Genomic DNA, 24,211 nt, shown 5'->3' on the forward strand with positions numbered 1-24,211 from the left:
TTTTCTATTGTACGGTATTCAAGCGCATTAAAAACTTTGATTAAAATCGAATTTCAAATTTTGAAATATGTAGGCAGCTTGGACTGTAGCACAAGCAATCTGTTCGAATGATTTCAAATTTAAGATTATAAAATATGTTACTGATAATATTACGGACTGTTTTTTTTGTCTATAGAAATAAAATCATTGGAAATTAAAAAATTCGTACAAAAACAACTGTATTTTTCTAAAAGCGTATATAAATTAAATACATAAGAAAAATATATACAAACAAACATCTCTTACCTTACATAGAACAGGCCAGCAATAAATTGAATCTTTTTGTGTTTGTTTCTATCTTCACGCTCAATAACTTGCGTGTGAAGATTCGCATCAAAAGATTGATTCTCTGGTCTGGAACATGATGTGCAGAACTGCAGATCAGAATTTGCAAATCAAAATCTAAATAGCTTGCAACTTCATGGTTTTATGGAACGACTCAATGCCTAACTAGGCGAAAATTCAAAACTCAATTCAGATTCCAATAAATAGAAGAACTTACAAGGACTTGAAAAAAAAAATCTCTTATTTACACCCGACTATCCCCGAATTCGGGTTTCAATTTCGATTTTTTTTCTTGTTCAACAAGACTCTCCTTCCATCTTATGCTCGATCCGGCTATAGCCTCTACCTTTCGCGATCCTCTTATCGCTCATCAAGTCTCTCACGTCCCTCGCTTCGTCCCATCTCCCGAGAGAAGAGTAAATGTTGCCGAGAAGCACATACGGCGTCGAATCGCCCGGCGATAACCGGAAAAGCTCGTCCGCCGCTCTTTTCGCCAAACCCACGTTCCCATAAAGCCTACAGCAACTAAGCAAGACCTCCCAAAGGACGGGATCGTCTTTACACGTCATCCCGTCCACGAGCGCCTCCGCTTCTTCGAACCGACCCGCTCGCCCCAGAGAATCCACGACGCAAGTGTAGTGGTCCGACCCGGGCTCGATCCCGTGGACCCGTTTCATCGAATCGAAAATCTCGAGCCCCGTGTCGGTCAGACCCGAGTGGCTACAAGCGGTCAAGACCGCCACGAAGGTTATGGAATCCGGAGATTCCCCGGATTCTTCTTCCGTCAATTCTCTGTAGAGAGAGACGGCCTCGTCTCCGTGCCCGTTCTGGGCGTACCCGTGAATCATCTCGTTCCACGTAACAATGTTTTTTTTCGTATTCATCGAGTCGAAGAAGCGACGCGCCTCGTCGACGTTCCCGCATTTGCAGTACATTCCGATGAGGGCGGTCCCCACGAAGACGTCGTTCGCGGACCCGTCTTTCGCGATCAGGCCGTGAATCTGCCTCCCCTGAGAGTAAAGGTGGGCATTTTAACCCGTTAGTTTACATTCTGACCGTTTGTTTTGGTCAAAATTTACCCAGCGATTAGTTTTAACCGGTTATTTCATGGTCAACCAACCATCAGTGGAAAAATATATGAAAATAACGGATAATTGGTTAACTGTTCTAAAGGTTAATCGGTTAACTATTAACCGTCTAAAATGGTTAAAGGTTTGACTTTTGCACACGTTTTACCTGAGACGAAGAAGAGAGCTTCGCGCAGGAACTGAGCACGGTGGCGTAAGAGAACGGCGAAGGATACATCGCGTGTTGTCTCATCTGGGCAAAGAACGAGAGAGCCTCTTGATCTCGTGAGTTGAACGAAAACCCCGCTATCATCGAATTCCAACACACGTTATCAGATTCGGGTGTTCTGTGGAATATCTTCTCCGCCGATCCCATGTCTCCGCACTTCGAGTAGACCCCGATCAGCCCACTCGCCACGTAGACGTCTTCGTGGAAATCGGCTCGGATCGAGGCTCCGTGAATCTCCTTTCCGTGCTCGAAAAGTCCCGTAGCGGCGCACGAACTGAGTGCGATCGCGAGGGTTGTCCGATCCGGTTTCTCTCTCCGAAACTGCATTAGCCCGAAAAGCTTTACAGCCTCGCAGTGGTTTCCGCTCTGGGAATACCCAGAGAGCATTGCGTTCCACGAACCGACGCTCGGGTTCGAAATCTCGTCGAACATTTTCCGAGCCGTTTCGACGTCCCCGCATTTCACGCACGAAGCGAGCATATTGATGTACGTCACGTCGTCCGGCTCGAGACCCGAACGGCTCATTCGCTCCAGGCAGCGGAGAGCTTCCCCGAACCGGGATCTCTGGCCGTACCCGGAGATCATGATGTTCCACGTCACCACATTGACTTTCGGAAGAGCAGAGAAGACCTCTTCGGCACCGTCCATGTCTCCGTGCTTCGCGTACATGTCGAGCAACGAGTTGTTCAAATGAAGATCTCCTCCGAACCCGAGCTTGATCGTAAGAGAGTGAACTTGTTTCCCGTTGTTTTCGTCCTCTTTAGCACACACGCCCATAATACTCGAGAGCGAGACCGAATCCAAGCGTATCCCTTTCCTCAACATGAGTCTGAAGAGCTGAAACGCCTCGGAGACTCGATCGGTCTGAGCTAACCCGCTCATGAGAGCCGTGAAAGCGACCTCGTTCGGCTCAGCCATGTCTTGTAAGGCTCGAACCGCGTCGCTGATGACACCGCACTTCGAGTACATGGAGAGAAGAGCGTTGCTGACATAGACGTTGCTCTCGAGACCGATCTTCCGAGCGAGTCCGTGGAATCTCCGGCCACGGCTCAGATCTTGCACCGATCCACAAGCGCTGAACGCGCTGGCCAAAGTGAAACGAGTCGTCTCGTGACCCTCCGAGGCCATTTCGTCGTAAGCGCTCAAGGCTTCTCGGTCGAACCCATTTCGCACGAGAGCGCTGATCACGTTGTTCCAAGACACGGTGTTTCTCTCGGGCATTTTAGCGAACACTTGGCGAGCGCGGTTCAGATCACCGGCTTTGCAATGCGCGCCCAAAATGGCGTTCCATGAAAAGACGTCTTTCCTAGGCATTTCGTCGAACGTTTGGTGGGCGTAATTAGTGTTGCTGCATTTCGAGTACAGCTCGATGAGTCTGTTCGACAGAAACGTGTCGGATATGAGACCGTTCCTCATAATATAAGCATGGATGTGTTTTCCGGTCCGGTGAGCTTTCTTGTCGATGCAAAGCTGCAAAAGGTTTGCGAAACGAGTGCTTTGACTTTCCATGGATTAAAGTCGAGTTCTTTAAAACTATCATGAAAGTCATAACATCTGATTAAGGCTCGCGGTTTTCTCACCGTAATGTGGAGAAAGCGGTGAGATAGTGTGGTGTTCATGTTGGGCTTCTTTTTATATGCCTTTGATAATATAAGGCGTACGTCACAATTCTTGTCTCACACGTAAGCACAACACTTGTTGCTGGAATTTTATTACATAATATATTAATTGAAAAAAAGAATAATTTTGCTGGGGATGAGACTATTGAAATGTGTGTGTGTGTGTTTTTTTTTTTTTTGAACAATTACATCCCCGTTACTTTTTACCAAAATTCAATATATCTAAATTATTCCAAATTTATGACTGTAATATCTGTTTTATCTTCTCATCTGTTTCAAAGTCTTAAAGTATTGTATAATCGTCAACGAGTATGATATGTAGTTAAATTCTCTTCCGTTTTGGCCAATTGCATTATAATTAATATATCTTGTTGACAAGTCCAATTTTCGGGGACGAATTTGTGATCACTAATGAACTCATGAAATGGCAGATTTGCTGCACATTTTCCCCCGTTTTTTTTTTTTGGAAATTTACTAACGTTTTTCATGGCTTGCTGGTCATCCTGGGCAACGGTGTTTAACGATACTACCGTTACCGTTAACCAGCCTTAGGCAACGGTATTTAGCGGTACTACCGTTACCATTATGCAGTATAAAGTGTAACGTCACAATTCTTGTCTCCCACTCCCACCTCCGTAAAAAATAATAATAGTAGTAATACTAATGCCATTGCCAGGAAGTGATGTGCGTGGTGGTTGGAATATTTGTAAAAAATGCTTAATAATAATAATAATATTGCAATTAGAATATCAACTACTCTGCTCTACTATTCATTTTAATATATTTTTTTAAACAGCAACAAGAAATTCTTAACAAGAATCTTGTAAGGGAGTGATAGAGATTGGACATCAAAATTGAGACAGAGTGGTAGTGAAATAAGAAATATTCAAATCCTTATTGGTTGAAGTCAATCTAAAGATTCTAAACTCAACTCTCAAGTCAATTTATGTTTGCCTGGAAATTGGAATGGTATCACAATACCAGGTCGTATATTTATTTATTGTAATTTGTAAGTAGTAAATAAAATAGTACTCGTATCGATCGACGCGATTGAAATACAATTATATTTGTCAGAGAGAGTAAAGGCAAATCAGAGTAATATAGTATTCTAATTTTAAAACATAAAAAAGAAAAGAGCTACCTTAATATATAAAGAAGACATGCGATGTCAACTCTCTCCCAACACCAACTATAGACATATGAAGTAAAAATAATATGACAAAATTAATTATTTCATTCTTTCTAACAATTATGCTACGTTTTCAGTGCTCCTTTAGAAGATTAATTTAATGATGTCACGATCATAATGTTGGTGAGGTCATTAAATTCCTAGATATATTATATCTATAGAGGGAGGCATAGAGATGTATAGGGGAAATAAAGTACTCGCAAATGGCTTTTTGGGGCCGTGAACGCCAGATAAACCCAATCTAGACCCCACCCATAATATTATAGGAAGAAGATGAACAGTGTATGTGTAATTATTATAGTACCCCATAAAAATAAAAAAGAAATATCTCTGTTAGATCATATGAGATTAGCATTTAATTATCATCGCTACTTGTCTAAACGAAATTTCTCGGGATTAATAAAAGTTTTAAGAAAAGAGAAAAAGCTAGACTACCAAAAGAAACTCTCTTTTTTTTTCTTCCATTTCCCATCGAAGTTATTGACTTTTCTCTTCAAAGCCAAACCTTTGAAAAACCAGTACACCTTCATAATAACTCCCTTGTATATTATTGCCTCGTTATTCATATATATTTACTCTCTCTCTCTCTCTCTCTCTCTCTCTCTCTCAATTTGCGAGCCTCTTTTGTTTACTTCTCATCCCTCCCAAAATCCTTTCACACATCTCTCTTCTGTCTCTCACAAACATTCAAAACCCAAACGTACATAACAATCATCACCACCAGGAAAAATAAAATGTTTCCGTGCTAACAGGTTAGTCCATTATATATGATGATTCATCATCGAGTTAATTTAATATTAATTTACTTCGCGCGCAGCTGAAATTAAAAAAAAGAAAGGAAAAAGAAAAAGAATGACCATGGAGAGAAACTCAACACAGTCGGCGGAGGTTTTGTCGATCGAGTGCCTGAAAGGAAGCTCGAAGGCGGAGGAATGGACGGAGGACATGTTGCAGACGGGAGACATAGTGGAGGAGCTCCGGATCGGAACCTCCGTCACCGTCAAGTCTCCGTTCAAAAACGGCCGGAGCGGCGTCCAGAAGATCCTCCACGGCTCGTTCAGAGCAAACGACACTTCGATTCTGGTTCGAGTCCGGCGAGGCCGCGACCGGTTCGCCGAGCTCCAGGCCTGCATCGTCCCCAACGAGTCCGCCGGAAAGAAGCAGTACATGCTCCGATCCATCGACGATCCCAATTACACCGTCGGATTCTTGGATCGCACCGAGTCCGAATGCTTCGACCTCCAACGTCCGTACACTTCTTTCTCAGCCTAATCAAGCCTTTCTCTTATATTCACTATTAAGAATAATATTTCCGATAGACCAGAAAGTTAATTAGTTTTGGGCGGGGAAGCGCGTGAATGGAAATGTGGTCAATAAAAGCCTTTAGAGTGGGTAGATAGATAGACATAGATAGGTGTAAATGTAATGAATAAATTGGGGGTTTTGTGATGTACTGAGTAGGGCTGTTTTTGTGGTGTGTACAGAATCAAGGAGCGCGAGGATGGTGGCGGCTCTGTCTCGGACGAAGTTGCAAGACGGGTAATTGGTTAAACATTTAATCAATTTATAGGGTTAGGATTTATAACCGTTTTTTTTTTACAACAGTTAACCGGTTAAACTTTTAATCAATTAAGCCGGTTAGAGGTTAACCGACCGTTCAAAACGGTTAAATATTTAATCGGTTATTTTAGAACGATTAACTAATCAATTAATCGTTAGTTTCAATATTGTGTTTCTTGATTGTTGGTTGACCACCATTAACTATGAAATATAATTTGAATCAAATAATAACTGATCGGTTAAAAATGTCCACTTTATAGATACGTGTCGTACCCGTGGGACCGGCGGATGCAGGAAATGCTGGCGGTCCCGCACTCGAGCTCGTTCTTCTCGTTCTTGTTGTTCCCAAAGGCATCGGACCGGGCCAACTCGCGGTACAACGACCTCGAGGACACGCTGGCGCGGGCCAACGCGTGGCTCAACTCCTCGCAGGCCTCGGGGGTCCCCATCGTCTTCATGAACATCCACACCGAGTCCCTCCTCACCAAGATCTCCGGTGACATGGCTTCTTCCACCGTCAACACGGGCTCGCTCTCCGACCTCGCCAACCTCGCCAATGCCAGCCTCTACGGCTTCGAGGACTACCACGGCGTTGACATCGGCGTCGTGCGGGCCGTGCGGCTCTGGTACGCCCCTCTTGGCCCCGAGATCGCCATCGAGATCAAGATTCAGGAGGGAGACACCAAGCTCGGCTTCACCATCAGCCGGACCGAAGAGGTACTTGATCTTTTATTTTTTTATTTTTTTATGGAAAAATTGTACAAAATAGTCATTTGAAACTTATTGATTAGCAATATAGCCAAAGTTTCAACTTTTCAGCAAAGTAGACAAATTTACGTTTTCAAAATTTATTTGACAGCCTAGATTAAATTTTTTGACGATTATTATAAGCAATTTATCACTTTCAAAGGAATTAATCTTGAAACCAGATTGCTGCACATTTTTGCTATTTTGCTCAATTGAGGCAAACCTTGACTATTTTGCAAATTCATAAGTTTGAATTGGCTATTTAGCTACGTCATCTTTTTTTTTTTTTTTTTCAATAAGAGTAGTCCAACAATTGTGGATTGATGTCGAAATGGGACAGGGATTTATTTACGTGTCGTCGGTGATGGATCGGGACGAGAGCTTGCCGTCGACTCGGTCGGGGCTGCTGAACCTGTACAAGGAGGCGGAGAGCACGTCGAGGCTGTTGGTGGTGTCTCGGGTGTCGGGCCAGAAGGTGCTGCCGTGGATGGCGTCTCCGACGGGGGCGGTGCGCTGCTTCGACACCGTGTCCCTCAGCCAGAAGCTGTCGCTGCACCGCCACGCCAGAGTGCCCATCCTCATCCACGTCTTCCTCTGGGACACCGCCCCCGGCTTCTCCCAGCAGCCCGCCAGCTCAGCGCCCCTCGCTCAGTCCATGCCGCCCGAAGTGGCACAGCACCACCCCAACACCGCCCAGGTGGCGCCTCTCCCGGGGCTCGTGCGGGACGCCGCCGGTGACGTGTCCTTCCGTTTCCACGACTTGGCACTCTCCGCCAACCGGGTTTAGCTCACCTCTTTTTTTTTCTTTTTTTTTTTCCATTTTTCCTTCATTGATTGATTATGTCTGTGCATAGAGAAATATTCAAGGTGGTGTGGAATGATTGTGTTGTTGTAGAAATATTAGAACCTTTAATTACAAAACTACGGGATTAGAGTATAGATTTTCCACCTGGGGTTTGCTCTGTATATCTGTATTTGTATATGCTACAATCAATAATAATACACTACAAAAGCCAAATGGACTCAATTTTTTTTTTACCTGTTTGTTTTGTGGTTGCTAATCCTAATGTATCTAATTTCTGAAAGTCGTTTTCCAGGAATCTTTGTTTGTTTCTGACAGAGAAAGAGACCAGTCTTTTTTCTCGCATTCCAAAATTCTTATTCCAGTCGTAGACGTATTCATGTCGAATTTGCGTGATGGAACTTCTTGTTAAAGAATACATATGTACAAATGAATAATTATTTTTGTTATTCTTTTTTTTTAGAGTTAACCTTTCATAATCCATTGCTTTAACTCACAATACAACCCAAAAAAACTACAACAGGCAGCCACAAACAGATATTAAGCAGCAAATAAAATGAAAAATAAACAGTGTAGTTAACAACTATTTGTCTGATATCTTCAACAGCTTAAAGAGGCTTTTGGTGGCGTCTGAGCTCAGTTCTTCATGAACCTTTACATATGCCAAGGAAAATCACATAATCATTACATATTCGGAAACAAAATTTGAGAAGGAAAAAAAAAAAGACTAATCATTTTAGGAAGATAACACTTACTAGTTTGTTATGAATGTGCTGAAAGGTCTTGCAAAATCTTTCTGCTTCTTCAGCTCCCACCTGCACAAATCAAAGCAGCTAGTTTTTATTAAAGATACTCAGATATTTCTAACACCGAGTTCGAAATAAATGAAATTTTTATGCTAATTGTTTGGACATTGTTACAATCAATCCTACATCAGTTAATAGACAGGCCATTGAATATCTGAATTTTTTGGTCCTATTTTCTTTCAAGCATCTGAATTCTGGACACAAGATCTTCAACAACTAAAAAATTCTATACACAAGCGATTGTAAGTAGTTATATCGCAATTATTCTGAAAGAATTGGCTCACAGTTTCATAGAACATAAAAGGCAATACTAATACCCAGAATTTGAAATTGTTCATCATAAACAGCACAAACGTACCTTTCTCTCAGCAGCTGACTTTAGCTTCTTCCAAAACGCGTCTGCTAGTTCAACACCAACAACACAGAAGCTATAAATAAACCACCACAATAGCAATGAAACTAACTCTTTTCAATATGAAACGATCAAAACTCGTACCGCGCTGATCAAACCCTTGGACCGCGATTCGCTTTTCATCTCCCTTGTCCCACGCATCATGCCATTCGTTTAGCTGTCACGGCCTTAAAATGTGAGATCAAAATCGAACAACTCGCAAGAGAATTCGCACAGTACCTCAACACTCGGCGAAGCTCTGGAACTTGACTGTCTCGACGATTCTGTTACCGGCTGAAACTAAAACAAACATGCATTGATTCTGATGAAAATGAAACCAAAATCCAAACAGTTTCGAGAAAAATAAAATTGAGAGCTAATAAAGCAGCAAAGAGCTTGTGAGACGATTACAATGAAGTCTCGTGATCTGACGACTGGGAAGAGATCAAGAAGGCGTTTGAATTCAACCTCGTCCATTGCCTCTCTCTCTTCTTCTTCCTCTCTAACGAATCTCTCGCTCGCAACTTTCTTGGTTTCTTCTTTCTTCCTGATCCCCAACCCAGTCCTCCACAGTTTCGTTATTGTCAGTTGGGCCGTTTTTTAATTGGGCCGAGGCTTCTAAATATTTAAAAGCCCGTAGTCAAATTCTTGTGATCTTCTTCGGCTTTTGGTCAAATTCTGTGTCTTTCTCTCCAAAGCTTGACATTGTAGACCTCATTGAGTATATTGAAATGTTGGGATTCTCACGGAGCTTTGAGCCAAGCTTCTTCGCAATCACTGTTGTGGTGACATGGTAGTGATTACTTCTAAACGCTTTATACAAATACGATTCGTTGGTGATTTTGATCACAAATGAAAATTTATCCGGGGTTAGAGACGCGTGAACTCTCCAAGCACATCCTTCCACCTTGCACCGTTGTTCTCGATTTTTCAAACTTCATTTCCTCATTTCAAATCCCTCTTGGATCGCAAAATCATCAAGAATAGAGCAAAAGTCCATGTAATCCTTGAGTGTTTATCATTGCATAAGCTGAACTTTACCACTTTCTTCACCAACTTGCACCATAGGAAAACATAAATTTGAGTTATTCTCATCTTCGTCAGTCATATATTGCTCGGCCTCATGTACAAAACCTTCAATATCATATTCTGTTCATTCTTTACCCGAAAATATTATTCTATCGGGGCGAAATGGGTTCGATTGGATATGCTCTTATAACTCCAATAAAAAAAAATTTAATAAAAAGTATTTAACGAACACCACTAATTTTCTTTTTAATATATTAGATTCTCTTAAAACTTATTTATAGTTGGATTTTGAAATTCCTTTCAAAATTTATTCGACTCGACATATAAATACCTTACGTTTTGATGGGAATATTGTGTGATTTAGCTAAATACACAATTTAAAAAACTCGTTTTTTAGTTTTGTTTTGCTTGTTGGAGAGTTTTAGAGCTTATTTTTCCTCTTCAACTACTTTCTTCTCTTCTCGTTCTCTTAACTCTTTTAATTATGTTTTTGTTTATTGTATTTTATCTCATGTTTTTAATTATACACTAGATGTTCATGGGGTTACAATGGAGCCCGATGATTCTCTAGTTTTATATATTTTCTAGTTTCCATTCGTGTTTGCTTGATTGTTCGCCGTACAATTTGTCATGTTCTCATTGAATTTCCATATAGGATTATATACTTTTTGAGAGAGAGTAAATAATCGTGCTTAGCCCTCTATGTAAGTTATGTTTTGATTTGTTTTTGTTTTGTTATTTGTTTTTAAATCACCTCTATCTGCAATAGTTTTCTTGAACAAGACAGTTTTGAAATGAGTTTTTTTTTTTAATTAACCCACGCAATTCCAGAGTGAAACTTTAACAGACACATAACGAATCTAACAGACTGAGACTGGATTAGATTTTTCTACTATAATTAATAATAAATAAATAAAAGTTTCTCACATCAGACGATAAGTATTGACACCAAAACGAAATACAAACCTCGATCTAAATCTCAACTTCCTAAATGGCTATAAAATAAAAATAAAAAATAAATAAACAGTCCAAATAAATTAATGGCTCAACCAGCATCTTAGAGGAACCCTATAATTTATGAAGTCAAAGGAATCGCAGTTTCATAGTGGGCGGGAGTGTTTGTGCTAGCTTGTTGAATGGATATATATGTTTTTGGTTTGGCTGCTGATGAACATCTATCTTCTCAATAGATTTACCACAGTTGACAATTTGCTTTAGAAGCTCAACTTCTCTTGCTTGTCCGCGATAATTATAGAACACAACTTCCTTGAGATTAACGTGTTGCAATTGATGGTCCTCCGAAGACGCTACCTCGTTTATCGGACGATTCTTCCCTTGAAGCATAGGAAACTAGAAACACATATAATACGATCAACTAGTCATCAAAGGATGCAACATTGTAGAATAACATAAAGAGTCACCAAATATTTACTTACATGTAACTCGAGTTTGTTCAGGCTCGGGGATGCCTTCAAAATATTTGAGACTTGTGGCCATAAGTCCTCGGGGTGTTTTTGAACTAACACGAGCTCGAAATTCTTAATAGCGGAGAATGTCGGCAAGCTTTCGCTCCCCTAGTTTTCATCAGCAAAAAAGAACCAATGACTAAAACAACAAATAACTAGATAAAAAAAGAAGGAAGAAACGTAACGGAACTTACATGGATAAACGGTTGGTGCAACGACAAGGTTTCCAAGTGAGGGAAGCCATTTGCGAGGCTGTCAAGGTGCTTTGGGTCGTATTTGGAAACATGTAACGAAACTCTCTTCACTGTCACTACATTGCTTCCACAATGAAGCTCATCTAATACGTTTCCCACGTAGTTCAACGATACGAGAGATTTTGCTTCACTAACATCCACCATTTTCATGTCCACACAATTAGTGATGCTCAAGTGCTTCAGTCGAAGGGGTTCAGCGAAAGGACGCTGCTCAAGACCACAATTCAAATCTAAAAAGCGTTCTAAACCAAAGCACTCTTCAATGCGTAGTGATTCAAGCGATACACAATTCAATAAGAGACCACGCAATTGAAATCCCGATACAAGAGCATGTTTCAAAGTCAATGATAAAAGTGACTTGAAATTACCATGAGCACCTAAATAGTGCGCAATTACGAAAGAGCTCATCGACAAGTGTTTTACGGAAGCTGGTTCTTCTCCACGGTAAAATGATAACGGACAGATATGAAACACATTTTCAGGAATTCCCAGCGAAAAGTTCAGATCCATCCTTTGAACTTTAGTCTTGATCGCAAATCGAATACAATCTCGAATAGTATCATGTCGGAAATTACCTAATAATAAACATTTTATTTCCATGGATTCAACCACGGTACCGCTACGACTTGCTAAAAATGCCATGAATTGTCTCACCAAATAACGTGCCTTACGTTTCGGCATACACCCAGCCTCAAAATAAATGTGTTTCAAACTTGCTTCCTGCCACAAATTTCTCCACCTTCTCGACAAAATGCCGGTTCTTATTGCATCTCTTGAATTCAATCGCGATATAATTTCACATAGAAGATCGTCTGTCAATCTAGTGAACAAATCCTCCTTGCTTTCATTGACATTCTTTAACCCCATAAAAAAAAAAAAAAAAAAAAAAAATTACAACATGTCAAAATGCGCTAGATAAAATATTAGAACTAATACGTTATCTGAAAGATCTATCATGAGCAACATAGATAATGATATAATATAATTTTGATTTACCTTGGTAGCCCCAAGAGTTCTCCGAGTTCTCTTCTGCCAATACTTCAAGTTTGCGATATGATAAAAATAAGTCAATGACAACAAATTGAAGCAAAGTAGATGAGACTAATGCAAATTAAGTGAGTGATAATCTGTAATACTCACCCGCAATAAAGATGTCAGTCTCGTCCCCAAACAACTTTTTCGAAATCTCCCCATACCTTTGCTCTTCGAAGCCACCATCTGCAAGCCTATTAACAGAAATAGTGTTTGGCTCAATAGAATGAGAACTGTTTCATTGAATGAATTGAACGTACAAGTAACTGAGTTTATATACTCAGCTGAGTGAGAGGGAAAAGGAGAAATACAAGAAACGCATAAAGAGAAACGACATTGTGTAGAGTGAGTGTCGTTTTGACATGAAACGACTAAGTCACTCCAATAAAGCCCGAGTATTAGCAAAGAAAAACTTGGAACACAAATACATGTACGATTATTTGTGGGGGCTGAATTAACATACATGTGTACATATATATATATATATACCTTATTTAATTGTTCATGATAAAAGCCAAATTGAGATGAAGGTATATATATAATCGTCATACAATTAAACAGATTCGATACCAAAACCGGACGAGATGAGTCAAGTCAACTCACCGGAAACACTGACGGCGAAAAAAACTGACCGGCGACGATATGAGTAATTGGGATGGTCTGTACTGTAGATGTGAACGAAACTTGTACTTAGAAGTTCGAACTATGACTCCTTGGATGTTCTCAAAGTCGGATTTTGATTTCCTACGAAGCTTAATTTGAATTGACATAGTTACCCCTGGGTTTTATGTGAATAAAAACGTAAAAATAAACATATTAGAAATTAGAATAGGCAATTTTGATGGGAATATAATATACAAAAAATTGGCTGCTTAAGCCACGGAATGTGTAGCAATTTAAAATCGGCCAACCTTTCGTTAATATTCTGTAAATAGCCATATTGCTTACGTGGCAGCTTATTAATTAAATTAGGTTTACACTTTTGTCCTTATTTAACTCGCAGAAACCGAATAGGGAACTTTTCAAATTTGAAATTTGAAATTTCCTGCAGATTTTGAAAATTAATAGCCCATTTATTGTTATGTTTTTGGAAGTTTCTAGCGTTGACTTTAGGTAATTAGTATCTATTTTCGTGGTTAAACTCTGTAAATATATTCTTCATTTATTGATATTATTTTGTCTTCCATATATTCATAATTTCCAGAATTTTCGTGCTCAAAATATTTCCAGAATTTTTTTTCCAGTTCAAATATACTGTAAATAGGCTTCTTATTTACAATAAATATAATGTAAATATGCTTTGTATTTACAATGAATATACTGTAAATATGCTTCTTATTTACACGAATATACTGTAAATATGTTTTCTATGAACAGCAACCAAAAAAAAAAAAACTGTTCTTCTTATTTAATCATATGTCTGTCTCTTCCTACGCGGACCTCGGAGGTCACCGGCAGCGATGGTGACTTGACCGCCATCAAAATGGCGGCGTGAATCTCCAAAATCGGCTTTATGCTCAAACATGACCGTCCTCCAATTGTCGATTATCCTTTCGGCGCCAGAGAAGAAGATCGTCACTGCTTAGATCGCACGGCCTCAACGAGATCGCGGCAAAGATCGGATAGTCGATGGACTCGGGCTGGAGACTTCTTCAAGACTCCACGCCTTGGATCTCCTCCGGCCGGCGGGCCTCCAAGTCGCCACGCTCCTCCGCCGCCGTGCCCTAGGTCGCCGCGAAATCCCGACCTAGAACCTAGGTCACGCCCTAAGTTGTCGCGCGCCTCATCCTCGCTCGCTCGCCAGCCACTCCAGCTTGACCCGGTCGAGGATCTCCTTCTCAGGCGCGGCTCGAGCACCAGCCTCCATCTGCGATGGACTCGTCTTCGAGGTCTGCAGAAATCGCTCCAACAGATTCGTGAGAGGATATTATCGTTTGGGGTTCTTCTTCTTTTTTATTAGGGAAATTAATGTGGGCGGTTGTGTGTGAACGCATCTACACGGTTTTAATTACTTCCTAGATTTTCGCGAGCATTAATAACGAAATATTTGAGCTGATTAATAACGAAACTGGGCGGGAAAAAGAAAAGGGTAGTCTAGTCAAATTTTGGCTGTTAATAAATCATCCGGACTATTTACCACTTATTTAAAGAACGTTGGCTAAAAATAAATTGGCTATTTTTAGGAGGCTACTTAGCTTAATTACCCTATAATATAACATCAGCTTTCTGATTTCGTTTTCTTTCAAAATATACTATTATGTTCAAAATTTGAACTACCTCCTTTCAAAAGTTTTTTCTTTTAGAATCCTTCACTTTTTAGGAAACATCTCGTTTATATACTTTTTTTTTATTGTACTTTCAGTTTTATTAGACTTTTTTTATTTATTATTGTTTACATTTTCGTTTTAAGTTTTTATTAACTATTTATAGTTTCATTAAAAACATGGACATAAAATGCTCTCACGAAAATTAACTTACACTTTAAAGTCTATATGTGATTATTGATTTAAGAACACATGTATAAATTAATCATCGATCAAATTTATTTGTTGATATCTATGCACCTATAGAACATTTTTATTAAATTATCGCATAAGTCTATGAGTGTAATTTTGATGAATGTGATATTTTTATATCAAATTAATATTTTACTATTATTAAATTATAATAATGTGTACCTATTTTATATTTATGTCAATAACCTTAGAATAATTATCAAAATACTTACAAAAATAAAGAGAAAATGGTTATTGGCGGTATAAATATTTCAATTTTTCGATTTTATACATTTATATAGTACAATTTTTTTTCGGTGACAAAAAAATTTAATATTACGTTTTAATACCATTGTGCGTTTCAATCGTTAAATTGAGAATAAAAAATGATATTTTTTTTCACTTTTTTACTTTATTTAATATCTACTCTTTGATATACTTAATTTTATATACAAATTTGTTTTTGTCCTTCGTCTTCTTCATCATCAGAGAGCAACAATGGCTGAAATCCCCGCCGTGTCGGACCCGCTCTTCTCCGAGAATTGCCCTCACCAAGACTCACAACGATTTCCGTCTTCTCGAATTCGGATTCCTTCGCCGCCAAAAAATCTATCACATAACAATATATTCCTCGATGAAAACATATAATAACCTTCACAAAACTCACAATTCAAGCATCAAACCAGAGAGGCTGTTGTTGACCGGTAAGTTGAAAGTCTCCCAACGGCAACGGTACGAAGTCCCATGTGAGTATTTTGATGGGAATTTAACATCAGAGCTTTATGATTTCGTTTTCTTTCAACTTACTAGAGTCCTTCACTCATGAGAGACCTAGGTCTCCCTGGTCTCTTTGTCCTTCAAGCTACGGCGATGCCTTCGAGCTCTCCAGCGAGAAGATGAGTCCGTGTCAACGATTGAAGAGCAATGAGCTCCTGCAAGAGGACCACTCAGCCAACGGCGGAGACTTCCATCGTGTTAAAGTAAATGGGAACTAACAAGAGTTTATAAAGGTCATGGGTTACTCCTCTCATTACCAATTGGTTTTGAGATGGAACCCCATGATACTTTAACACATCGCCACGCTATTCCCCTTTTCGACCGCCACGGCGTCCATTTTTTACACGATTCTCACTCCACACACTCAGATCCACAAAGAAAACACCAGTGAGAACCAGAATGGAGTCTTTGGTCTCCTAGTTCTCTTTCCGTTTAGACCAAGCCTTGAGCGACAAGAACTTCGATAAGTCGGCCATCGAAGACCTAATGAGGCTCTTCAAGGTGGAGGCCTATGAATTGTGGCGGCGACGGAGCTGAACCTTCTCCAAAGGCCGACGAAACCGTGACGGAGCTCAAGGAAGCCGACGAAGAGCTCGAATCGACCATGGAAGCCGCCATGGACGATGGCCTTGAATCCTTCTTCTTGTTCAAAATTCAGAGATGAAGCATTAGGGTTTTCTCGTTTGACAAATTACATCCATAATCAATAATATTCAAAGTTGTCAGCATTTTTTTATGGTTTATTTTTTTACAGGAGAGAGAGATAGAGAGATTTGCAGGTTCGTATAGAAGAAGAAGGATTTATATTTATAACTTAAATCTGTTTTTAAAATTAATATTATAATACTTTACCCAAATAACTTTTATTTGAGTCTCACGTGAAAAAAAAAACGTGATTACTTCACTGACATTTTGATATCACAATAAACGAAATGACTATAATGACACAAAACATGACATTGAGAAGTAAAAATCGAGTTTTTATATTATGAGAGACAAGTTATTACAAATAATGTAGTTCTTGAGACAAACGTATCATTTGTTCTAAAAAAAATCAAAATTGTATATTTTGATGGGAATATAACATCAGCTTTATGGCATTTTGATAATAAAAAAAATAGTTCTCTTTCATTCTTATTTTAGGAACGCCTCGTTTTATCATAAAAGTGTATCATTTTTGTAAATTTTTCTTATTGTTTATGGTTTTATCACTTATCCTAAACCTTGACACAATTAGGCACCAAAAAACACGTCTTTCCATTATTTTTAATTTTGTTTTGCTTGTTGGAGGGTTTTAGAGCTTGTTTTTCCTCTTCAACTATTTTCTTCTCTTCTCCTTCTCTGACCTCTTTTAATTGTGTTTTTGTTTATTGTATTTTATTTCATGTTTTTAATTATACACTATATTTCATGGGGCTACAATGGAGCCCGATGATTCTCTAGTTTTATATATTTTCTAGTTTCCATTCGTGTTTGCTTGATTGTTAGCCGTGCAATTTTTCATGTTCTCATTGAATTTCCGTATAGGATTATATACTTTTTGAGAGAGAGTAAATAATCGTGCTTAGCCCTCTATGTAAGTTATGTTTTGATTTGTTTTTGTTTTGTTATTTGTTTTTAAATCACCTCTATCTGCAATAGTTTTCTTGAACAAGACAGTTTTGAAATGAGTTTTTTTTTTTTAATTAACCCACGCAATTCCAGAGTGAAACTTTAACAGACACATAACGAATCTAACAGACTGAGACTGGATTAGATTTTTCTACTATAATTAATAATAAATAAATAAAAGTTTCTCACATCAGACGATAAGTATTGACACCAAAACGAAATACAAACCTCGATCTAAATCTCAACTTCCTAAATGGCTATAAAATAAAAATAAAAAATAAATAAACAGTCCAAATAAATTAATGGCTCAACCAGCATCTTAGAGGAACCCTATAATTTATGAAGTCAAAGGAATCGCAGTTTCATAGTGGGCGGGAGTGTTTGTGCTAGCTTGTTAAATGGATATATATGTTTTTGGTTTGGCTGCTGATGAACATCTATCTTCTCGATAGATTTAGCACAGTTGACAATTTGCTTTAGAAGCTCAACTTCTCTTGCTTGTCCGCGATAATTATAGAACACGACTTCCTTGAGATTAACGTGTTGATGGTCCTCCGAAAACGCTACCTCGTTTATCGGACGATTCTTCCCTTGAAGCATAGGAAACTAGAAACACATATATAATACGATCAACTAGTCATCAAAGGATGCAACATCGTAGAATAACATAAAGAGTCACCAAATATTTACTTACATGTAACTCGAGTTTGTTCAGGCTCGGAGATGCCTTCAAAATATTTGAGACTTGTGGCCATAAGTCCTCGGGGTGTTTTTGAACTAACACGAGCTCGAAATTCTTAATAGCGGAGAATGTCGGCAAGCTTTCGCTCCCCTAGTTTTCATCAGCAAAAAAGAACCAATGACTAAAACAACAAATAACTAGATAAAAAAAGAAGGAAGAAACGTAACGGAACTTACATGGATAAACGGTTGGTGCAACGACAAGGTTTCCAAGTGAGGGAAGCCATTTGCGAGGCTGTCAAGGTGCTTTGGGTCGTATTTGGAAACATGTAACGAAACTCTCTTCACTGTCACTACATTGCTTCCACAATGAAGCTCATCTAATACGTTTCCCACGTAGTTCAACGATACGAGAGATTTTGCTTCACTAACATCCACCATTTTCATGTCCACACAATTAGTGATGCTCAAGTGCTTCAGTCGAAGGGGTTCAGCGAAAGGACGCTGCTCAAGACCACAATTCAAATCTAAAAAGCGTTCTAAACCAAAGCACTCTTCAATGCGTAGTGATTCAAGCGATACACAATTCAATAAGAGACCACGCAATTGAAATCCCGATACAAGAGCATGTTTCAAAGTCAATGATAAAAGTGACTTGAAATTACCATGAGCACCTAAATAGTGCGCAATTACGAAAGAGCTCATCGACAAGTGTTTTACGGAAGCTGGTTCTTCTCCACGGTAAAATGATAACGGACAGATATGAAACACATTTTCAGGAATTCCCAGCGAAAAGTTCAGATCCATCCTTTGAACTTTAGTCTTGATCGCAAATCGAATACAATCTCGAATAGTATCATGTCGGAAATTACCTAATAATAAACATTTTATTTCCATGGATTCAACCACGGTACCGCTACGACTTGCTAAAAATGCCATGAATTGTCTCACCAAATAACGTGCCTTACGTTTCGGCATACACCCAGCCTCAAAATAAATGTGTTTCAAACTTGCTTCCTGCCACAAATTTCTCCACCTTCTCGACAAAATGCCGGTTCTTATTGCATCTCTTGAATTCAATCGCGATATAATTTCACATAGAAGATCGTCTGTCAATCTAGTGAACAAATCCTCCTTGCTTTCATTGACATTCTTTAACCCCATAAAAAAAATTACAAAATGTCAAAATGCGCTAGATAAAAGATTAGAACTAATACGTTATCTGAAAGATATATCATGAGCAACATAGATAATGATATAATATAATATAATTCTGATTTACCTTGGTAGCCACAAGAGTTCTCCGAGTTCTCTTCTGCCAATACTTCAAGTTTGGGATATGATAAAAATAAGTCAATGACAACAAATTGAAGCAAAGTAGATGAGACTAATGCAAATTAAGTGAGTGATAATCTGTAATACTCACCCGCAATAAAGATGTCAGTCTCGTCCCCAAACAACTTTTTCGAAATCTCCCCATACCTTTGCTCTTCGAAGCCACCATCTGCAAGCCTATTAAAAGAAATAGTGTTTGGCTCAATAGAATGAGAACTGTTTCATTGAATGAATTGAACGTACAAGTAACTGAGTTTATATACTCAGCTGAGTGAGAGGGAAAAGGAGAAATACAAGAAACGCATAAAGAGAAACGACATTGTGTAGAGTGAGTGTCGTTTTGACATGAAACGACTAAGTCACTCCAATAAAGCCCGAGTATTAGCAAAGAAAAACTTGGAACACAAATACATGTACGATTATTTGTGGGGGCTGAATTAACATACATGTGTACATATATATATATATACCTTATTTAATTGTTCATGATAAAAGCCAAATTGAGATGAAGGTATATATATAATCGTCATACAATTAAACAGATTCGATACCAAAACCGGACGAGATGAGTCAAGTCAACTCACCGGAAACACTGACGGCGAAAAAAACTGACCGGCGACGATATGAGTAATTGGGATGGTCTGTACTGTAGATGTGAACGAAACTTGTACTTAGAAGTTCGAACTATGACTCCTTGGATGTTCTCAAAGTCGGATTTTGATTTCCTACGAAGCTTAATTTGAATTGACATAGTTACCCCTGGGTTTTATGTGAATAAAAACGTAAAAATAAACATATTAGAAATTAGAATAGGCTATTTTGATGGGAATATAATATAACATCAGCTTTCTGATTTCGTTTTCTTTCAAAATATACTATTATGTTCAAAATTTGAACTACCTCCTTTCAAAAGTTTTTTCTTTTAGAATCCTTCACTTTTTAGGAAACATCTCGTTTATATACTTTTTTTTTATTGTACTTTCAGTTTTATAAGACTTTTTTTTTTATTATTGTTTACATTTTCGTTTTAAGTTTTTATTAACTATTTATAGTTTCATTAAAAACATGGACATAAAATGCCCTCACGAAAATTAACTTACACTTTAAAGTCTATATGTGATTATTGATTTAACAACACATGTATAAATTAATCATCGATCAAATTTATTTGTCGATATCTATGCACCTATAGAACATTTTTATTAAATTATCGCATAAGTCTATGAGTGTAATTTTGATGAATGTGATATTTTTATATCAAATTAATATTTTACTATTATTAAATTATAATAATGTGTACCTATTTTATATTTATGTCAATAACCTTAGAATAATTATCAAAATACTTACAAAAATAAAGAGAAAATGGTTATTGGCGGTATAAATATTTCAATTTTTCGATTTTATACATTTATATAGTACAATTTTTTTTCGGCGACAAAAAAATTTAATATTACGTTTTAATACCGTTGTGCGTTTCAATCGTTAAATTGAGAATAAAAAATGATATTTTTTTTCACTTTTTTACTTTATTTAATATCTACTCTTTGATATACTTAATTTTATATACAAATTTGTTTTTGTCCTTCGTCTTCTTCATCATCAGAGAGCAACAATGGCTGAAATCCCCGCCGTGTCGGACCCGCTCTTCTCCGAGAATTGCCCTCACCAAGACTCGCAATGATTTCCGTCTTCTCGAATTCGGATTCCTTCGCCGCCAAAAAATCTATCACATAATAATATATTCCTCGATGAAAACATATAATAACCTTCACAAAACTCACAATTCAAGCATCAAACCAGAGAGGCTGTTGTTGACCGGTAAGTTGAAAGTCTCCCAACGGCAACGGTACGAAGTCCCATGTGAGTATTTTGATGGGAATTTAACATCAGAGCTTTATGATTTCGTTTTCTTTCAACTTACTAGAGTCCTTCACTCATGAGAGACCTAGGTCTCCCTGGTCTCTTTGTCCTTCAAGCTACGGCGATGCCTTCGAGCTCTCCAACGAGAAGATGAGTCCGTGTCAACGATTGAAGAGCAATGAGCTCCTGCAAGAGGACCACTCAGCCAACGGCGGAGACTTCCATCGTGTTAAAGTAAATGGGAACTAACAAGAGTTTATAAAGGTCATGGGTTACTCCTCTCATTACCAATTGGTTTTGAGATGGAACCCCATGATACTTTAACACATCGCCACGCTATTCCCCTTCTCGACCGCCACGGCGTCCATTTTTTACACGATTCTCACTCCACACACTCAGATTCACAAAGAAAACACCAGTGAGAACCAGAATGGAGTCTCTGGTCTCCTAGTTCTCTTTCCGTTTAGACCAAGCCTTGAGCGACAAGAACTTCGATAAGTCGGCCATCGAAGACCTAATGAGGCTCTTCAAGGTGGAGGCCTACGAATTGTGGCGGTGACAGAGCTGAACCTTCTCCAAAGGCCGACGAAACCGTGACGGAGCTCAAGGAAGCCAACGAAGAGCTCGAAACGACCATGGAAGCCGCCATGGACGATGGCCTTGAATCCTTCTTCTTGTTCAAAATTCAGAGATGAAGCATTAGGGTTTTCTCGTTTGACAAATTACATCCATAATCAATAATATTCAAAGTTGTCAGCATTTTTTTATGGTTTATTTTTTACAGGAGAGAGAGATAGAGAGATTTGCAGGTTCCTATAGAAGAAGAAGGATTTATATTTATAACTTAAATCTGTTTTTAAAATTAATATTATAATACTTTACCCAAATAACTTTTATTTGAGTCTCACGTGAAAAAAAAAAAAAAAAAAAAAAAAAAAAAAAAAAAAAGTGACTACTTCTCTGACATTTTGATATCACAATAAACGAGCTGACTATAATGACACAAAACATGACATTGAGAAGTAAAAATCGAGTTTTTATATTACAAGAGACAAGTTATTATAAATAATGTAGTTCTTGAGACAAACGTATCATTTGTTCTAAAAAAAAAATCAAAATTGTATATTTTGATGGGAATATAACATCAGCTTTATGGCATTTTGATAATAAAAAAAATAGTTCTCTTTCATTCTTATTTTAGGAACGCCTCGTTTTATCATAAAAGTGTATCATTTTTGTAAATTTTTCTTATTGTTTATGGTTTTATCACTTATCCTAAACCTTGACACAATTAGGCACCAAAAAACACGCCTTTTCATTCTTTTTAATTTTGTTTTGCTTGTTGGAGGGTTTTAGAGCTTGTTTTTCCTCTTCAACTATTTTCTTCTCTTCTCCTTCTCTGAACTCTTTTAATTGTGTTTTTGTTTATTGTATTTTATTTCATGTTTTTAATTATACACTATATTTCATGGGGCTACAATGGAGCCCGATGATACTCAGATATTTCTAACACCGAGTTCGAAATAAATGAAATTTTTACGCTAATTGTATGGACAGTTAATAGACAGGCCATTGAATATCTGTATTTTTTTTTTGTCCTATTTTCTTTCAAGCATCTCAATTCTGGAAACACAAGATCTTCAACAACTAAAAAAATTCTATACACAACCGATTGTAAGTAGTTATATCGCAATTATTCTGAAAGAATTGGCTCACAGTTTCATAGAACATAAAAGGCAATACTAACACCCAGAATTTGAAATTGTTCATCATAAACAGCAAAAACATACCTTTCTCTCAGCAGCTGACTTTAGCTTCTTCCAAAACGCGTCTGCTAGTTCAACACCAACAACACAGAAGCTATAAATAAACCATCACAATAGCAATGAAACTAACTCTTTTCAATATGAAACGATCAAAACTCGTACCGCGTTGATCAAACCCTTGGACCGCGATTCGCTTTTCATCTCCCTTGTCCCACGCATCATGCCATTCGTTTAGCTGTCACGGCCTTAAAATGTGAGATCAAAATTGAACAACTCGCAAGAGAATTCGCACAGTACCTCAACACTCGGCGAAGCTCTGGAACTTGACTGTCTCGATGATTCCGTTACCGGCTGAAACTAAAACAAACATCCATTGATTCTAATGAAAATGAAACCAAAATCCAAACAGTTCCGAGAAAAATAAAATTGAGGGCTAATAAAGCAGCAAAGAGCTTGTGAGACGATTACAATGAAGTCTCGTGATCTGACGACTGGGAAGAGATCAAGAAGGCGTTTGAATTCAACCTCGTCCATTGCCTCTCTCTCTTCTTCTTCCTCTCTAACGATTCTCTTGCTCGCAACTTTCTTGGTTTCTTCTTTCTTCCTGATCCCCAGTCTTCCACACTTTCATTATCAGTTGGGCCGTTTTTTATTGGGCCAAGGCTTCTAAATATTTAAAAGCCCATAAAGTTAAGGACAACCAACCAAAAGTAGGCCCTTTAAGGTGAAAGAATCTGATCGGCCGATGTACGTAAAAAGAGAAATGGCCTCGACGAATAACAACTTTGATACTTTAAACTAAAATAGTATCAATTATGTTTTTGCACACTTTTACTAGTAACTAAAGATTAAAAGATCTACTATTTTAGCGCGCTATTTTAAAAGATTAAAAGAGTGTACAAAGACGAGAACAAGAATCTGATCCACCGTCTTTGTAATGTTGCTGCGCATAATCTAGCGCGCTATGCGGTTAACCATCACTCGTCTTCGACCTGGCTGGGTTTAGTCCCGCCTTGTTCGGAAGAGGCCATTAGGGCCGATGATCGCGAGTTGCGGTCCCGCACGGCCTCCTAGGGCCTTGTTGTTTGAGCTTTTCTTGTTCTCTTTCCGTTGGTTTCTGTTTCATTCCTATCTTTGTAACCACGGTTTTCCTCCGCCATACGTGAGG

General features: G+C 38.4%; 5 protein-coding genes across 23 annotated transcripts; 1 reads left to right on the top strand and 4 right to left on the bottom strand.

The window, feature by feature from the left end:
* Positions 1-285: 285 nt before the first annotated feature.
* Positions 286-3,233, bottom strand: LOC149382643 (Pentatricopeptide repeat (PPR) superfamily protein). The gene is made up of 2 exons (XM_089629808.1): positions 1,561-3,233; positions 286-1,334 (listed from the first exon to the last, which is right to left on the bottom strand). The coding sequence occupies exons 1-2, from the start codon at positions 3,127-3,129 to the stop codon at positions 621-623; spliced, it is 2,283 nt and encodes a 760-aa protein (XP_089485934.1). The 5' UTR covers positions 3,130-3,233; the 3' UTR covers positions 286-620.
* A 1,781-nt stretch (positions 3,234-5,014) lies between these two features.
* Positions 5,015-7,753, top strand: LOC149382644 (uncharacterized). Of its 2 annotated transcripts, XM_089630068.1 has the most exons (5): positions 5,015-5,180; positions 5,246-5,674; positions 5,913-5,967; positions 6,249-6,705; positions 7,076-7,753. In XM_089630068.1, exons 2-5 carry the CDS (start codon positions 5,281-5,283, stop codon positions 7,520-7,522), a joined length of 1,353 nt encoding a protein of 450 aa, XP_089486194.1. In that variant the 5' UTR covers positions 5,015-5,180; positions 5,246-5,280; the 3' UTR covers positions 7,523-7,753. The 2 variants fall into 2 exon arrangements, with proteins under 2 accessions (XP_089486194.1, XP_089486195.1); XM_089630069.1 differs by lacking the exon at positions 5,015-5,180 and having other exon boundaries at positions 5,190-5,674.
* A 208-nt stretch (positions 7,754-7,961) lies between these two features.
* LOC149382645 (octanoyltransferase) lies at positions 7,962-23,676 on the bottom strand. 17 transcript variants are annotated; one of them, XM_089630078.1, is made up of 6 exons: positions 23,512-23,671; positions 23,341-23,400; positions 23,206-23,278; positions 8,702-8,742; positions 8,293-8,352; positions 7,962-8,189 (listed from the first exon to the last, which is right to left on the bottom strand). In XM_089630078.1, exons 1-6 carry the CDS (start codon positions 23,575-23,577, stop codon positions 8,121-8,123), a joined length of 369 nt encoding a protein of 122 aa, XP_089486204.1. In that variant the 5' UTR covers positions 23,578-23,671; the 3' UTR covers positions 7,962-8,120. The 17 variants fall into 17 exon arrangements, 10 of the variants coding, with proteins under 10 accessions (XP_089486204.1, XP_089486203.1, XP_089486205.1 ...); XM_089630077.1 differs by lacking the exons at positions 23,206-23,278; positions 23,341-23,400; positions 23,512-23,671 and adding exons at positions 8,840-8,912; positions 8,975-9,034; positions 9,146-9,306; XM_089630079.1 differs by lacking the exons at positions 23,206-23,278; positions 23,341-23,400; positions 23,512-23,671 and adding exons at positions 8,840-8,912; positions 8,975-9,028; positions 9,146-9,303.
* On the bottom strand, positions 10,633-13,286 carry LOC149382646 (F-box/LRR-repeat protein At3g03360-like). The gene is made up of 6 exons (XM_089601151.1): positions 13,119-13,286; positions 12,624-12,709; positions 12,480-12,521; positions 11,424-12,338; positions 11,200-11,337; positions 10,633-11,113 (listed from the first exon to the last, which is right to left on the bottom strand). The coding sequence occupies exons 2-6, from the start codon at positions 12,699-12,701 to the stop codon at positions 10,847-10,849; spliced, it is 1,440 nt and encodes a 479-aa protein (XP_089457277.1). The 5' UTR covers positions 12,702-12,709; positions 13,119-13,286; the 3' UTR covers positions 10,633-10,846.
* LOC149382647 (F-box/LRR-repeat protein At3g03360-like) lies at positions 17,587-20,168 on the bottom strand. Of its 2 annotated transcripts, none has more exons than XM_089630067.1 (6): positions 19,999-20,168; positions 19,506-19,583; positions 19,362-19,403; positions 18,317-19,231; positions 18,093-18,230; positions 17,587-18,004 (listed from the first exon to the last, which is right to left on the bottom strand). In XM_089630067.1, the coding sequence occupies exons 2-6, from the start codon at positions 19,581-19,583 to the stop codon at positions 17,744-17,746; spliced, it is 1,434 nt and encodes a 477-aa protein (XP_089486193.1). In that variant the 5' UTR covers positions 19,999-20,168; the 3' UTR covers positions 17,587-17,743. The 2 variants fall into 2 exon arrangements, with proteins under 2 accessions (XP_089486193.1, XP_089486192.1); XM_089630066.1 differs by having other exon boundaries at positions 19,506-19,591.
* Positions 23,677-24,211: the final 535 nt, after the last annotated feature.

This window comes from Urtica dioica, chromosome 11 (assembly GCF_054948205.1).
Source record: "Urtica dioica subsp. dioica isolate 48M chromosome 11, U.dioica_male_clone48M_v1_H2, whole genome shotgun sequence".
NCBI classification, from domain to species: domain Eukaryota; kingdom Viridiplantae; phylum Streptophyta; class Magnoliopsida; order Rosales; family Urticaceae; genus Urtica; species Urtica dioica.